General features: G+C 39.1%; 1 protein-coding gene and 1 non-coding gene across 2 annotated transcripts in view; both read left to right on the top strand.

Annotated features, from left to right (window-relative positions):
• Positions 1–17,182, top strand: part of LOC116664447 — a 142,901-nt gene that overhangs the window by 2,086 nt on the left and 123,633 nt on the right. The window contains exon 3 of the mRNA XM_032482896.1: positions 1,284–1,451. Within this exon, the coding sequence (XP_032338787.1) occupies positions 1,284–1,415 (132 nt within the window). The 3' untranslated portion in view covers positions 1,416–1,451. The remainder of the gene's footprint in view (positions 1–1,283; positions 1,452–17,182) is intronic.
• TRNAS-AGA lies at positions 7,709–7,780 on the top strand. The gene has a single exon. It is a non-coding gene; the product is annotated as a tRNA-Ser (tRNA).

Genomic DNA, 17,182 nt, shown 5'->3' on the forward strand with positions numbered 1-17,182 from the left:
CAGCAACTTTCAGATATACAGTACAGTGTTGTTAACTGTCGTCACCATATATCACATTATATCCCCAGGACTTACTTGTCTTACAAGTGGAAGTTTGTACCTTTTGACTAGTTTCACTCTTTTAACTCCCCACCCCGTACTCTGGCAACCACCAGGTGTTCTCTGTATGTATGAATTAGTTTTTGTTTTGTTTGGATTCTACATATAAATGAGATAATATAACATTTATCTTTCTCTGTGTGACTTATTTCACTTAGCATAATGCTTTCAAGGTGCATCTATGTTGTCACAAATGGCAAGATTTCCTTCTTTTTTGTTTTGCTGAATAATATTCCACTGTGTGTGTATGTGCCAAAACTTCTTTGTCCAGTCTTCCATCAGTGGAAACACAGGTTGTTTCCATGTCTTGGCTATTGTAAATAATGCTGCTGTTAACACAGTGGTTCATGTATCTTTGATATATAAGATAGTGATTTTATTTTGTTCAGATAAATATCCAGAATGGAATCGCTGGATCACATGGTAGTTCTGCTGTTAATTTTTTGAGGAACCTCCATACTGTTTTCCATAGTGGCTGCACCGATTTACATTCTCACCAGTGGTGCACAGGGTTCCCTTTTCTCCAAATCCTTGCCAGCACTTGTTATCTATCTTTTTGATGATGCCATTTTAACAGGTGTGAGGTGATAGCTCATTGTAGTTTTGACTTGCATTTCCCTAGTGATTAGTGATGATTGAGCACCTTTTCCTGTACCTGTCGGCCTTAGGTGTGTCTACACTAGAAAATGTCTATTCAGCTCCTCTGCCCATTTTTTAATCAAATTAGTTTTTTAATTTTTCTTTGCTATTGAGTTGTATGAGTTCTTTATATATTTTGGATATTAACCCCTTGTCAGATATATGATTTGCAAATGTTTTCTCCCATGCAGTAGGTTGCCTTTTCATTTTGTTGATGGTTTCCTTTGCTGTACAGAGCTTCTGAGTTTGATGTAGTTTCACGTGTTTATTTTTGCTTTTGGTATCAAATCCAAAAAAACTGCTGAAACTGATGTCAGAGAGCTTACCTCCTGTTTTCTTCCAGGAGTTTTATGGTTTCAGGTTTTATGTTCAAGTATTTAAACCACTTTGAGTTGATTTTTGTCTATGGTGTAAGACAGGGGCTGCAACTATTAACATAAGCTAATAGGCCTCTTTCATGGAAAGACTGGGCATTTCAGTCTGCTGCCTCCATGCTGGGCCCTGGAGGGATAACTGATTAAGAACTGTTTCTCTATCTGTTGCAGTCCTATGGTACCCTTGAATGTAAGACTCGCTGGCCACCGGAGCCAGGAGAGCAGGTGGCATCTTCTGGGCAGAAGCTGCAAAAACCAGGCATGAGACATGCACACGAGCTCCTTTCCAGGAAATACCAGTGACCTGGGGTGAGGAAGCCTGTCCACCACACTTCTAAGGTAACCAACTAGCTTCTTTGATGGAAAGACTGGGTGCATTTCAGTCTTTGCATTTCAGTCTCTGCCTCTTTGCTGGGCCCTGGGGGATTTGAATCCGCACAAGCCCTTTAGGAACGTTCTATTGCAAGCCCTGTGGGCTTTCGGAGCTAGGTGTTGTGGGGGTCCATTTCTCAGGTGGAAGTCTTAGAAGTTGTGGCACTAGCTGTGGCCACACCCTTCACTCCTCTGGGAGAAGCAGTGAGTTTTTCGTTCCCTCCCTGTTGTAGGTCACTGCGTGGGGTGGGGGTGGGAGGGTGAGGTTCATGGTGAGACTGTGTCTTCACCTCTCCTACCCATTTCAGTGTGGGATTTTTCTTGTTCGTCTGATGTGTAAGAGTTGCTCAGCTAGTTTCTGGATCTCTTTCGAAGGAAATTGTTCTGTGTGTAGCTGTAGATTCGGTGTGTCTGTGAGAGGTGAGTTCAGGGTCCTCCTGTGTTGCTGTTTTGAACCAGAAAAATATTTTATGGATTCTTATAAGAAATGTGGCATCGCCAACAATTCTTGATGGGACAGTGAATGCTGTTATGTGGGAAAACATGGATATCAGTGATTAAATTGAGAAATGATTCAGGAATGTTGGACTCAATGAGAAGTTTTAAGAATACTTTAACCAATTTATTTCATTCATATTTTTCTCCTAGTGTTTGCATAAGAACTATCTATAACAATCCAGTTCTAGTTAAATATAAAGGGCTCTTTTACTAAGTATTAAAGTTCCAAGTGAAAAGAAAATATATGTTAAGGGTTTTTATTGGCCATACTTTTCTTTCTTAGTGGTATGTTACAGTAGGTGTATCTTAAGATTTGGTGAAATATGGTACATGCCTTAAAATAATTCTCTAAACACATTCATAAATTATTTAATTTGATCCTCGTATGAATACTGTAAGATCAGGTGGGTGTTATTTCCATAAGGATGTGAAACTCAGGTAATTTTCATTTTCTTATAGGTGAGATTGTGTTTTATTTTATACTTTTGAACTTAACCTACAAAAATGATTCAGTGATTTGTTTTCTGTAACATGAAACCACGAATTTAATGCATTTTAACTGCTGAGTAGAGTGTGTTCCATATGGCGCCTTTTTGAAATTGTGAGGTTATAAATGAAAGGTGAGAGGTGGGAGTTAAGCATAGGCAGTTTTATGTGTGGAGTTGGGGAATGCTCAGATATGACAGAAACTCCTGGAAAGGAAGCAGAAGATCAAGCCTAGGAGAAGCGTGGTGGTAGGGAGAACACCTCGTATCTGGTCAAAGTGCTGTTATGCTGCTTGGGATCATATTGTCGATGTAGGTCTTCTTGTTGAATCCTTCAAAGGCGGCTCATTTTCTCCTAGATACTGTGTCTTCAAATTATATAACTGCCAATAGCTACCGCTTGGTAGTCAGGTTCTTGCTCATGCAAAAGAAACCCAGTTCTGGAAAGATCATTATTTTACAGATCAGTGGGAAGGCTGGAGAGAACCAGGCTTAGAAAATAACAGAGAGTCTGTGTAGCCAGGAGCACAGCTAGCTGCCCAGAGTCTGAGACAGCTGGTACTTTGGCTTTTGTTTCCTCCTGTCAAGAGTCATGGTATTCAGTTCCCCAAATAGGGATTCAGATCCTAGGCAGCCAGAAAAATTACATGTATTCTGTATTGTTATATATTATGACACATATATTTTGTTTAAATATGACTGGATAGAGCATTTAAAATACATGTTTAATAAAGCCATGTTTAGCTATAAGGAATTATTTTATTATTACTGCTTTTCTTTTAAAGAGTGCTGTTAAATAAGTTGGCCCTCCATATCTCTGGGTTCTGCGTCCATGGATTCAACCAACTGTAGATCAAAAATATTTTAAAAACAATTCCAGAAAGTTCCAAAAAGCAAAACTTGAACTTGCCACTCAGCAGCGACTATTTACATATTATTTGCATTGTATTAGGTATCGCGAGTAGTCAAGAAAAGATTTAAAATATATGGGGAGGATGTGTGTAGGTTACATGCAAATCATATGCCATTTAATATAAGGGACTTGAGCGCTCAATCTGCGGGTTTTGGTATCAAAAGGGATCCTGGAACTGAGGGACGACTGTGTATGGAAAACCTGCAAACATCCCCAGAACTACAACATTCATCCTGCTGTGGACATGGCCATTTTATGAATTCCTTTCTTGCCAAAAGTGAAAATTTATATCGGCATTTTTCTCCCAGGAAATGAGTCCAATTTTATTACGGAATATGATTCACTTTTTTGCTGGATTCACCTATTAAACCAGGTATGCCTATAGATGGTAGAGGGCCATTTTTAGATATTTCTTAATTCCACCAAGCCCTGGTGGTCATTTAACTTCCATCTCTGAATTCATAGTCTTTAAGTAACTACCACATAATTTATCTATTTGTTTATTGCTTACTGCATAGGTAATGAATGATTATTTTAGAATTTGCAACATTATAGAAACACAGAACAAAGAAGGATAAGAACCCTTATCCCTGTCCTTAGGGACGACTATTGTTAACAGCTTGGTAGCTCTTTCTCCAAACTGCCTGGGTTCTATGTCCATGACTAGAGGGGGGAATGTTAGGTAATTTAGACAGAAATGAGCACTGGGTGGGGGGGGGGGGAGAGGAAGGGGAATGGAACAACCCAGACCACAAGGAACCTGCGCTGTCAATTAACCAGAGTGCAGGGAATCAATCAGTTAATCAATCAGTTAATCAATCAATTCATCAATCATGAATCCAGGATATAAAAACAGGAGGAAGGAGAGAGCAGTGCCATTTTTCCTCTCCTGGATTGGCCTGCTCTCAATTCTCAGGAGTGTACTATCTTTTACTTTTTTTACTTCACTAATAAAAATCTTGCTTATATCACACTTTCTGTCTCTCGTCAAAAATCTTTTTTTTTGGATGACTAAAAACCGAGTTAATTCTTATTTCCCTTTTCCAGTAACTTTAAGCTTTTTCAAACAAATGTTTCAACAAAAACATCCAGCTTTTTCATTTAGTTGGCAGCCTTGGACAAGTTATTGATCCTCATGCTGCCTCAGTTTCCTCATCTCAACAGTACTGGCTTACAGGGGTTTGTGAGGGTTTAACAAGATAATATGTGAAGTGTTCAGCATAGCTCCTGGCATGTAGTAAGTCACTCAGGGACCCAAGATCCTGGAGATTCTGCCATGTCATGGTCACGCCGTGGAATACAAGGCTCCCTGAGTCACCACAGCAGTGAAAAGAAACTGTAAAACCACACAGGGACTTTTTATTGCCTCAGCCCGTAATTCACAGACTCCGCTTCCAATTACACTTTATTGGCCACAGCTAGTAACGAGAGCCCTGCCCAATGGCAAGTAAGCTGGGAGAGGTGGGGTGTGGGCTGAAGACTGGTGAGTGCTACTACCTCTGTCACAATCCACTCCCCACCCCAGCGTGGTATAATATTATTCAAACTGTGTTGCAATTTTTCAATTTTTTTTAATTTAATGTATCATGGATGTCTCTCCATATCAGTACATATTCTTTCATTCATTGACTATCTTTTCCAGCCCTTCTGCATGGCAGGCATTGTTCTGGGTGCTGGGATCTACCACTGAAGAAAACATTTGATAATCCCTGCCTTCATATAGTTTAATGAATTAAAAACAGATAAGAAATTAAATATTTTAAAAGTATAACATGTTAGAAAGTAGTAAATGTGACAATGAGAAATAAGGAAAACGTAGAGGGAGTTTGGGTAATATAGTTTTAAATAGAATGGTCATGAAAGGCCCCTGTGAGGTAGTTTGAGTTAAATTCTGGAAGGTATGAGGAAGTGAGGCTGTGAGTATTTCTAGAGGATGAGTGCCCCAAGGAAATAAAATGATCACTGTGGGTTTGGTGATGTGCACACAAAGATGCATTTTTCTATTTTTGTGTACATTTAAAATTTTCCATTGAAAAAATTAAAAACAAAACGTAGCCCTGGTTGTAAAACTGGCATCCAAATTTTATCTCTGCATTTTGGAAAACAAAAATCGTGATAGAAAATACAATAGATATTCTCAATTTTCTAAAAAAAAAAAAGATGATCAATTTACCTCCTCAGAAACCATGTTTTAAGTAGTTTATTTCTCTGCATCCCCACTAACCCAGGCTGCTACTGTACAGTTTAGCATTTGATTACACGTTGCTGTTTATCATCGCATAATTGTGTGTTAGTCTTATTTTTCCAATTATTTATTAACCTGTTAATCATGTCTTACCTTTTGATCCACCTTTTCTCTCCTTCCTTTAAAGTGATTAGACATATTGTAAATTCTCTATAAGCATTGTAGACTGAGAAATAAAACTTAGTGATGACTTTGACTTTATTAAATATAATATCAGTCCCTCGTCATTCTTACAGCATTTTGCTGTGTTGAGAATGTAAAAGAAAGAAAAAAGTAAACTGCGCAAAATATTATATCCACAAGCAATTTAAAAGTTTGGAGCATTAGAGAGCTGGCTCAAAAACCCTTTAGGTATTCTTTTTTAAGTAATAGGCCAGATATGAGGTACAGTTTTGAATAGAGATTTTTCTTAATCACATGGTTATCATGATTCTTCCACTAAAAATTTTGTTCTTTCAGTGATTTATTTTCTGTTGCCATAGAACTGGGCTACATGGAACAAACATTTTGAGTAAATTATGTCAGATTTTCCTTAAAATGACCAAGAGTCCCAACAATTAGATGATTATAATTGAAGCAAAAAAGAAAAAAATCAGCCTGGTTCAGCCCAAAGAGTTTACTGGACTCTGTCCGACTTCTCTGGCTGGTTTGTGAGGCCACACCCAGACCCCCGTGAGGAGTGTCTCTGAGGGGTCACTCCCATAGAACCACCCCTGTTTAGGGGAAGTGGTGACAGGCTTGTTCAAGCAGTGAGGAAGACTCTTGTCAAAGACAGATTTGTCAGCGTTAGTCACACAACTGGAACATAACATTTAAAGGAAAAGCATGACCCTACTGGGAAGCTGTGTTGGAAGAGCTGTGGCCAAAGAAAAAAGAATTACAAATTTAGGGAGAATTGTACTTCCATGACACAGATAACTTGGAAGTCTGATGCATACAAAGTTCTGTTTTCATAATCCACCCTAGTTACGATGTATTTGATGAGGCAAAATCTCTGTTTTGAGAACAGCGTCATTACCTCAGGAAGGAAGGATTACTGCATTCTACTGACATTCAGGTGGAAACATCTTTAGGATTCGGAATGATTAATTTTTGTAGTATCACTGTCTAATCACAGGCCTTGGTTAATCATAAAAACAGTTTGGAATAGTGGCTATACCTCAGTGTCAAGTAGAGGAAACAGATAGCATCATCATAATTTAAAGGTCACAAGACTGCTTTGAGACCATAAACAGTAATTTTGATCTGTGAACTTCAGTTTCCTCAACTGAAAAATGGAGACCTAGATGATCTCTCTCCTGCATGTTCACTCATGTCATTTGAGAGTACTGAAATCTTAAGCATAATTCTTCCAAGCAGAACCCAAACATGGGGGGGGGGGGAGAAAAAGAATAATAAAAACCATTCAGGTGGCCCTTGAAAAGATTGTTCCCTATGTTAATTGCTAATCCTCCTCTGAAGGAGGATTTCCTTAGATTTCTACCTGAGGACTAGACCTGTGCTCTTCGCTCCTCAATCATATCACAGATTCTCTATTCAATTATCATTCATTCATTTATTCTTTAGTGTGTTGACCATTTGCCACATATTAAGATCCTACCATGTGCTAAAGACTGGAGATCCAAGGAGGAATAAGATAGACATAGGTCCAGCCCTCATGGAACTAATAATCGAGCAGGGGAGACCAACATGATACAAGTATTTACAAGTGCACTGAGATTACACGGAAGTAGTGCAGGATGTAGTGAGAGCTTTCAACAGGGGGTTCTGTAACCTGTTTGGGGGGTCAGAACGGATTTTAGGGATATCAAGGCTAAAACAAGAAAAATAAGGCGGAGCTGGCTAGGCAAAGACTAGAAGGGAAAGAGGCTAGGCAGAGGGACCAGCACTGAATTGATTTAGAAAAGAAAGCCAGCAGGGCTGCAGTGTACAGAGACAGGAACCGGAGCTCGGAGGCTTTATACAAGGTTTGGTCTCTGTTCTGAGAGTAATGGGGGAGAAGCCACTGAAGTTTTTTTGTTTTATATATTTAAGCAGGGAAGTGGCATAGTTACTTGCATTTTTAAGAGCTCATTCTAGTGGGGAGGGTGTAGCTCAGTGGTAGAGCACATGCTTAGAATGCATGAGGTCCTGGGTTCAGTCCCCAGTACCTCTGTTTAAAAAATAAATAAATAAATAAATAAACAAACTTAATTACCTTCCCCTAAAATAAAAATTAAAAAAAAAGATCATTCTAGGCATTATGTGCAGAATGGAGGAGAGGATGGTGCACAAATAATGTAGAAAAACCAGTTAGGAAGCAATTGGAGGAAACAAATTAGGAAGTTGGCAGGGAAGAGGAAGAAAAAGTGGACGGACTCAACAGATATATAGGAGACAGAATCAGTAGGGTTTGATTGTGAGGAAAGGATGAGTCAAGGATGACTTCCAGATTTCTGGCTTAAGTGAATGGGTGGATGTCATTTATTTAAGTAAGGAACACTGTAAGAAGAAAAGGTTTGGGAAGGAGAGTCATGAATCATAGTTGACTAGCACATAGCATCCACAGTAAGTCATTTAGAATACAAAAATCTCAGGGTACAGATTATGAAAAGTTCATGTTTGGAGACCAAGAAGCATACTCTTGAACCACTTAGAAAATAATGGGAATTTGAAAATCTGTAAGTTCAATGATAAAAACACTGCATATTAAAAATGATGGCGATTGCTGCTTCTGGACATGATGGAGGTATTGATTTGGGGCTTAGCCTCATTCCATAAACAACTATAAGAGTAGCAGGATATACAGAGCAGCCATTTTCAGGCGGTGGACAACAGCACAGGACGGTGATCCTTAACACCAGGGAAGCATGTTGATGTGATCTTTACATTTGCCTTGCCGTTCTCAATGGGACACTTTTTGGTGTGTGGTGCAGGGGGGTGGACCCAAGTGCAGAGCAGCAGTATTGCTAAGTAGAAGAGGCAGAAATGAGAGTGTGGGTTGCTAAGGTGGCTGCAGTTTGTGGGTCAGTGTACCCAAAATGACGGAGCTGTGGAAAGGGGAATCTCACAGGAGGTTATCTTCAGGACTGTGGCTAAGTTCTTACCGCACATATGCAAGTCAAGACCATGTGATGCCGACCAGTAGTGACTATTAGGGGGCTGAGACCTTAACAGAAATATTAGTACTGGAAGGTTGTGGAATTCTAATCAATTCAGACTGGAGAGATCTTACTGAATACCTGGGGCATTCAATTGGAACTCTGGTAAGATCCATGACCTAAAATAAGGACAAAACCAAAAGAGGGTCAAGGCAAATCAGTATAATCAACAACCTGCCAAGAAAAATCTCAACACACTTTGAAGAAAGATAGTATGATCCATTTCTTCACAATGTAGCAGCCGAAATTGTCTAATAGTAAGAAATTTCTAGATGAGGAACTCAAGAAGCAGGACCCTTAATCAAGAGGCAAAACAATGAGTAGAAACAGAAATGATCCTAGATGTTGGAGTAAGTAGACATGGACTTTAAAGCAGCTGTTATAAATATGTTCAAAGATTTAAAGCAAAAGATGGAGTTTTCCATTAAAAGTGTGAGTGAACAGATAGGGAATCTTAGCAGAGAAATGGAAACTAGAAAAACAGAACTAAGTGGAAATTCTGTAACTGAAAAACTACAGCCAAACAGAGCTTCCCAGGAAAATTACTGTCTTAAATGCTTGTTAGAAATGAAAAAAAGGCTAGAAATTAATGTTCAAAGCATAAATTTTAGGAAACTAGAAAAGAAACAGCAGAATAAACAAGATATATGGAAGGAGACATTAATAATAAGAAAAGAATAACATAGTAAACAGATTTATACAAGACCAATGTAAAAGAGTAATAAAAACAGTAATCTTCTAGGGAGGTTCATCAAGAAAAAAAGAGAATGCACAAGTAATCAATAACAGGAATGAAAAGGGGAACTTAGAAATATGTCCAACATTAAAGAGATAAGGTATTATAAATAAGTTTATGCTAAAAACTTTGAAAATTAGATTAAAATTGACAGCCTTAGAAAATTTAACTTCCACAGCTATCTCAAGGAGAAACTGAATCTCTGAAAAAGTAGTTCTATAGCCATGAAATAAATTGTCAGTAAATTAAAAACTTCCTGCAGAGCGAACTTCAAATCCAGAGTTCTACCAGTTGCAACACATCCAATTCAAATATTGTACAGACTATATCAGAGAGTAAAAAAGGAGATTAAAATAAAAAAGAGATTAATTCCCCAACTCTTTTTATGAAATTTGTTTAACCTTGATATCAATATGTCAGGATAACCTAAGACAGTAGGGCACCTGTCATGACCAGAGTGAAAATCTTAGTAGTGAAAACTGAAAACCCTAAGTTCAGTTGGAAAATGGAATCTGATAGTATATAAGAAAGACAGTATATCATTACCAGGATGGGTATATCTCACAAATCCAGGAATCATTTAATACTAGAAACAAAACGTATGATAAAATTCAACACATTTATGATTTTTTTTTAAAAAAAGCTCTTCTTTACAAAAAAGGACTAAAAAGGGACTTTCTAACCAGGTAAAAGTTATCTACCAAATGCAGCAGCTAACAGTTTTCTTTTTTTTAAATAAGATTTTATTTTTGTAGGGTAATTACTCAGGAGTAGGGTTGCTGTGTTATATGGCAAGTATATGTTTAACTTTTTTTTTTCTTTTTTCTTTTAATGGAGGTAGTAGGGATTGAACCGCAGGACCTCATGCATGCTAAGCATGCATCTGCCACTGAGCTATTCTCCTGCCCCCACAGTATTCTTAATTTGAATGTTGAAAGCATTCTCTTTAAGCTCAGGAACAAAGTAGGTGGCAAAAAGAGGAGAAGATCTAAGTGGATCTCAGGATGAGAAAGACATTCCTGGAACTCTGCAACACTGTGCCCAATCTAAATAAATAAAGAGATATATCATGTTTACTGAGTAGAAGACTCAATCTTGTTTTTTTAATCAGTTCTTCCCAAATTGATTATAGATTCAACACAGTTCCAATTAAAATCCAAATGAAATTTGTGTGTAACTTGTCAAGCTGTATCTATGATGTATATGTTAGAGCCAAAAAATATGCTCATGAAGAACAAGATGGGGAGATTTGCCTTATATATTGCCTCATTAAAAAGCTGTAGTAATTAAGGAAGTGTGGTGCTGGTTCACGGAGAGAAAAAAATGCCCAATGGAACAAAATAGGACACCCAGACACAGCCCTACCTAAATGTAAAATTGATTTGTAATAGGCTTGTTTTGCCGATCAGTTGAAGAAAGAATGGACTTAAAAAGAAAAAAAGTGTAATACAATTTAAAGGCATGACATTAGACCTCTCCCTCCCACCATGCACTAAAATAAGTCCCAAATGAATCAAAGGTCTAACTGAGAAGGACAAATGATAAAACTGTAGAAAACCATATAGAGAAATAGTTTATGGCTTTGGCATCCAAATGGATTTCTTAATTGCAAAAAGCAAAGATGACAGTCAAGACAGTCTTGAAAAAGAAAACCAAATTTACATTTCTCAATTTCACCCTGCTACAAAACTACGGTAACCACGACAGTGTGGTATTGGCATACAGCTAGATCAATGGGAAAAAATGGAGAATCCAGAAATAAACTCTCACATTTATGGTCAGCTGATTTTCCACATGGATACCAAGGCAATTCAATGGGGGAAAAATTATCTTTTTAATAAATGATGTTGGGACAACTGGTGAAAGAATAAAATTGGGCCTATAACTCAACCATAAACAAAAATTAATCAGAAATAGATCCACACCTAAATGTGAAGAAACTATAAAACAACTAGAAGAAAACAGAGGATTCAATCTTAGTGACCTTGGGCTAGGCAATGATTTCTTAGACACAATACCAAAAAGACAAGTGATTTTAAAAAAAAAATTGGTAAACTGGACTTCATCAAAATTTAAAACTTTTGTGGGGCAAACTGTATCATGAAGAAAACTTAAGGACATCCCAGAGAGTGGGAGAAAATACTGATTGAGGGTGGCAAAGAAAGCTCCTGACAGAGCAAGAGATGCCAAAGCTGGCAGTCAGGACAGCAAGCCATATTAATATTAAGGCCTGAGGGCATGTGGGCAGGACACCAACAGTACCTGCTGCCCAGTCGCAGGCTCTCTTCAGTAGTGTTAGGCAGGCCCCAGTCTTAGCTTGGGTTTCCCCAGCAAGTACACACAGCCTGAGGCAAAATGCTTATGTGCTATTCCTTTATTAGAGCAAGCAGTTCCAAGGAACAGGAATAGGAAAAGCAGGGAAGGAGGGAGAAACAGCATGAAATTGCACTATGGAGTTGGCCATTATTAAATGCCACTGATTACTTGATCTCTTGGGATTTTCCTTAAAAAGCCCTTGGACACCCAAAGACCCCAAAATCACCTGAATACAATTTTTAAAAGACTGATTGGTTTTCTCCCACAGGTATTTAGTTGATACCTGTAAACTAAGGCTCTCTTAGACCTCATTCATACCTCAGGTTCCCTTTAATCAACATCCAGCACATAGTTGATGGAAATGAATAGCAGGGATAGTTGAAATCCACTGAATAATAGCTACCATTTAGTAAGCACAGGGCAGTTTTATATAATGTCTAATCCTCACAAAGTAGCTTTTGTTATACTGATTTTATTAATGTGCAAATGGAGATTCAGCCAACTTAAGGAACTTGGCCAAGGTAACAAAACTAGTAAGTAGCAGAGTAGGTTTCAGAACCAGGTCCTTTTTTTTCACCCCAAAACAATACTCTTTCTATTATACCATGAAGCCTCTTAGAAGAAAGGATTGAGATTCCCAAATCTCTTCTTAGCCAGTACTCTTAAAAAAGGCTATTTATTTTTTAAAAGTAGGTCATATAAACACATGGTTCAAAACTAAAAAAATAATAAAAAGGTATCCAGGGAAAATGCTCCTTTCGACCCTGTCCACCAGTCACTCAGTTCCTCTTTTCAGGAGCAACTAATGTTACACAAGAAATTAATTAGCATCTTGTGTATCCCAAAACATTCATGCATAAATATAAATATTCTTTTTCACCCTTTTAACAGAAATGACATACATACATAGTATTCTCACCTTGGGTTTTGTTTTGTTTTAACTTAACAGTGTATCTTGGAATTCACGTGTATATCCCTACACAAAGCTTAGACAACACTTAGAAACGTACTCACCATTAGACCTTTTATTATTAAAGAGTACAAGAGATACTAAAATTTATTTGCTATTTTCCCTGTCCTGCTTCTCCACTGCTGAAGGAGTAAACAAGAAGCAAAATGTCTAAGAATCAGGAGACAAGAAAGGAATGCAGAAACATGAAATACACATGAGCTCAACAGTGGCTCTTAATCAAAAGACTTCTCTTGTTTTCTCCCTCAGAGAAAAACTTTGGCCTTAACACATCTGTAATTTTCAGGTGTGTTTCATAAATTAACTTCTGTGTCTTTTGTTCATATGCATGAGTGGAATGTGACCGCATGTTTGTCCTTTTGGCTGCTTAGACCGTCAGGCCCTAGTATTCCAAGATGAGAAGATAACATTGTGAAAATGAGTGGGAAACCGAGATCTTGTTCTCCAAATTTTGTGGTCTTCAAGTCTCCATCACAGAATATAGCGCTTGATGACATTTTGTCTGCTGCTTTTCGCTGGTTGTTTCTTTTATCCAGAATGTTACACCCTTCAGGGCAGAGACCATATCTCATAGCATGGTGCTCAGCCATACCAAGCGCAGGTTAGCAGATACTGGAAAATAAAAGAGGCATTTGGTGAGCCCGATACTTCCTCCTGCATGGACAAGAGGCTGAGATAACTGGTTGGGGAATGTGGGGAGAGGCGAAGGTGATTAGATTAGAATCACAGAGAAGATCTCTCCAGATGTACATGCTAGTCCACTCACACTCCTGTATCAGCATCTCAGGGGAGGGGGTAGATACATATTTTGAGAAAGCGTCTTAGGTGATCCTCATATTCCTCCATCCTGATACCCCTGATTCATAATTGTGCCTGGGAGAAAGGAGAGGCACCAAGACAAGAGCAAATATCAAATATCCATGTAAGCTGAAAATTATTAAGCAATTTATTTTTGAAAAAATTTTCACATTTCTTTTCTATTTTATTTCCATTGTACATTGGTTAGAATTTATAGAACAATGTTAACTATTCATGATAGTAATGGATATAGCATCTTGCTATAATAATACTGCTTCTAACATTCTACCTTTAAGCACAATGTCAGTGATTGAAGGAATATAAAGGTTCTTTAACAAGTTAATGTGTTTTCATCTCTAATTTATTAAGATTATTTTTGAAGCAGAAGCTACTAGTACCTATTGAGATATTTTCCTACTTTATCTATTAAAACATATTAATAGATTTTATTTTTAAACAATATATTTTAAAGGGAAGAAGATAGGGCTTTCTTTTTCTTTTCTGCTTTTCTCTATACTTCTTGTCATAGTAGTAGCACCCAAAAAGGGCACCTGTAACAGTGGAAGCTGCCCACGCACCTGATCTAAGAGGCTCTGATAACCTGTTGTTGTGTTTTCCCAGCATTCTAATTTGTTTGGTTAAGGTTATACTATCTTCTTTGTCTTATCTTCCCAAAAGATTCACTCAGAACGATCCTGGATCCATGATGTGAATGTCCACTAATATATTCACTAGTGTTTTCTAATTCAGCAGTTCTTAAACTTGACTGAGCATATCAGAATCAGCTGGAGGGTCTGTTGGAACACAGATTCCTGGAATCCATTTTCAGGTTTCTCTGATTCAGTAGGTGTAAGGTGGAGTCCAGGGACTTCCATTTCTAACAAAGTCCCACTTAAAGCTCATGCTGCTGGTTTGGGGACCACCCTTTGAGAAGCACTGTGATGACCGATTGTCATTAATTTCATACTTTCCACTAGAGAGGGAAGGGAATCCCAGGAACCTGGAAGAGTGATTGGAAATGCCAATGCCAGTCATCGTCAGTGGGAGGAGATGCTGAAGTGCGTGTTTAGGGGAGAAGAAGGGCTTCTTTGGCACGGCAAGGTCCAGGGGCTTCTCTTGCATCTGGATGAGACTTCCGTGCAGTCCTGGTGAGAGCTTTTCATCTAAAATCCAGCAAAGTTGGAGGGAGAAGGTTCCAACCCACCTTGCTGTTCCTTCTCCCCAGTCCAGCATGAACTATGTTTTGGATACGCCTACTTTTCTCCATCTTTGTTGCCACGAGCCTGTGCCTAATCACTGTCGTCTCCCACCTGTATACTGCGCAGTCTCCCGGCGATTTAACTTCATACTTAAAGTGTGGTTCATAGACCAGCAGCATCAGCATCATCTGGGAGCTTAAGAGAAACGCAGGATCTCAGACCCCCATGCCAGAAACAGGTCTCCAGGTTATTTGTATGCACATCAGTGTTAAAAAGCAGTGTACCTGGCTGTTCTGTCAGGCTACGTTTTTGTCCCCTTGCAAGCCATTCTCCACAGCTGCAATGGTAATCCTTTTAAAACAAATTAGATCCTGCTGTTCCCCTCCCTGGAAAACCCACTCTGATGGCGTCCCATGGCTCTTGAAAGTCAGACTCTGTGTCTTGGTCCATAAGGCCTGAGGAGAGCTGGACCCTTCCTCTCTAATACGTCCTCACCTTGTGTCATGTTCCTCTCTCTCACTGTGCTCCAGCCAAACCTTACTTCTCAGCTTCCCTCCCAAGTGGAGATCTGCCTCACCTTCAGACAAGTTGTTCCTGCTTGGAACGTTCTCCTCCAGCATCCCTTGCTTACCTAACTCCTTCTCATCTTTCAGCTCTCAGCCGCCTCAGAGAAATTTCCCTTGGCCATCCAATGAGTGCTCCACTTCCCATGGTCATGTATTTCCTTCATGGTGCTAATATGTAATTGTTTAATTTGTCTGTTTACTCTTTGGGTCCAGCACCACCCTTACAAAGGAAGTAAGCCTCTCTTGGTCACAGTGTCTGGCACACAGTATGAACTCAGTAAATACCGATAGACTGAGTGCATACTGCATTAGGAATGACCCCCCTGCTTCATTACTGAGCGAGGGAAAATTGGATTGGAGGTGGAGAATAGTCTCGGATTTTAAAGATCACAGAGGAGAGAACCTGTACATTTTGGAGAAAAGGAATGAAGCAGGAATCTCAAGAGAAAAATAAAAACAAAAAACAAGATGGATGCAAAGAGGAATTTAGTTGGTTGAGGCATTATCCCCATTGGGGACACTCATCAGGGACAGTGGGGCCACTTCTTGCATGTGGTAGAGGGGACAGTGGGGGAGTGAGTTAGCTAGTTTGGTGCAGCACCTGACTTGTGCTTCACTCACCACCCCCTGCCAGCCTCTTGTCAGCTGAATGACTTGAATTCTGTCATTGGCTACCAGGGATAGAGAGGAAGGGAGGGAAGTGCGCTTCCACTTCAGCTGTGGTCACCTGAGATGCCCTCAGTGCAGGTAACAGGGATGCCCAGAGCCCAACCCTGTGCGGGGCTCGCACTCAGATGGTTAAACTTGCATTTGTAACTAATGCTTTCTCTCTCTCCAAAGGCTGTCTCCTTTCCCCGCTTGCCCAGATTTTCACGTAATAAGGTGGTGTAATTCTCATTTGCATGACAGCATCCTGTTTTGTGGTTGATTGGGTTAGTTGAGATTAGAATGTTGATAATCAGGTTTCTTAAACATATCTGTTCCTAAACATCTCGAATTTCTGAACTAAGAAGCACTGTCCTGTAAGACATACTTCATTCAGGTGTCAGTTTTGTTAATGCGGACTCTTAAAGTACCCAAAGGTGGCTGTGTACCCCGTAAATACCGCAGTGATAATGAGGCCGGTGTTGTGGGCTCTCTTCTGTCCTGGTCACTTAGGTTTTCACAGAGGAGAACTGACGGGGTTATGAATATCTCAGCCAGCTATGCAGAACACTGTTTTTCTGACTTGAGAAATGAACAGGCCGCCTGTAAACACACCTTGTAGATCTCTAAGAATAGATCAATAGAGAAACATTGACAATAAACTAAGACAGCTTTTTATATCAAAATACCTTTCAATTGTGAATCATGATGAGAATTGAGTAGTTTATAAGTGATAAACAACTGTTTTAAAAACAATTGGGTGTTTGAAGCCCCTGGTTAAGAAATCTTGAACTATATGCCAGATGAGAGAGTGAAGTGGGCATAGTTACTCATCACCACTGATGGAAAAACAATGCCACAGGCTTGTCTGTCTCCTTTGGCTAAAATAAATGATTATTAGAACAATGTGGAAAGTTCACTAGAAGAGGTGGGAATTGGAGACACTTAACTCTGCAGATGACAGAAATCTTTGTGGAGGATGTGACATTTGAGCTGAGTTTGGAGTTTATACAAGACTTTAAAAAGCAGATGGGAGAAGGGGGAAAAATTCATCCTAGGCAGCAAAAAGCATTCTATGCAAAGATGGAGGTGAAAAAGATCATGACTCAGTCAGTAATTGCCAATTGTGTAGGGCATTTAAGGTGTAGGACACATGTGGCAGAGTGGTGGTAAAGGTCGTCCGAAGT

The sequence above is a fragment of the Camelus ferus genome, chromosome 6, assembly GCF_009834535.1.
Source record: "Camelus ferus isolate YT-003-E chromosome 6, BCGSAC_Cfer_1.0, whole genome shotgun sequence".
NCBI lineage: Eukaryota > Metazoa > Chordata > Mammalia > Artiodactyla > Camelidae > Camelus > Camelus ferus.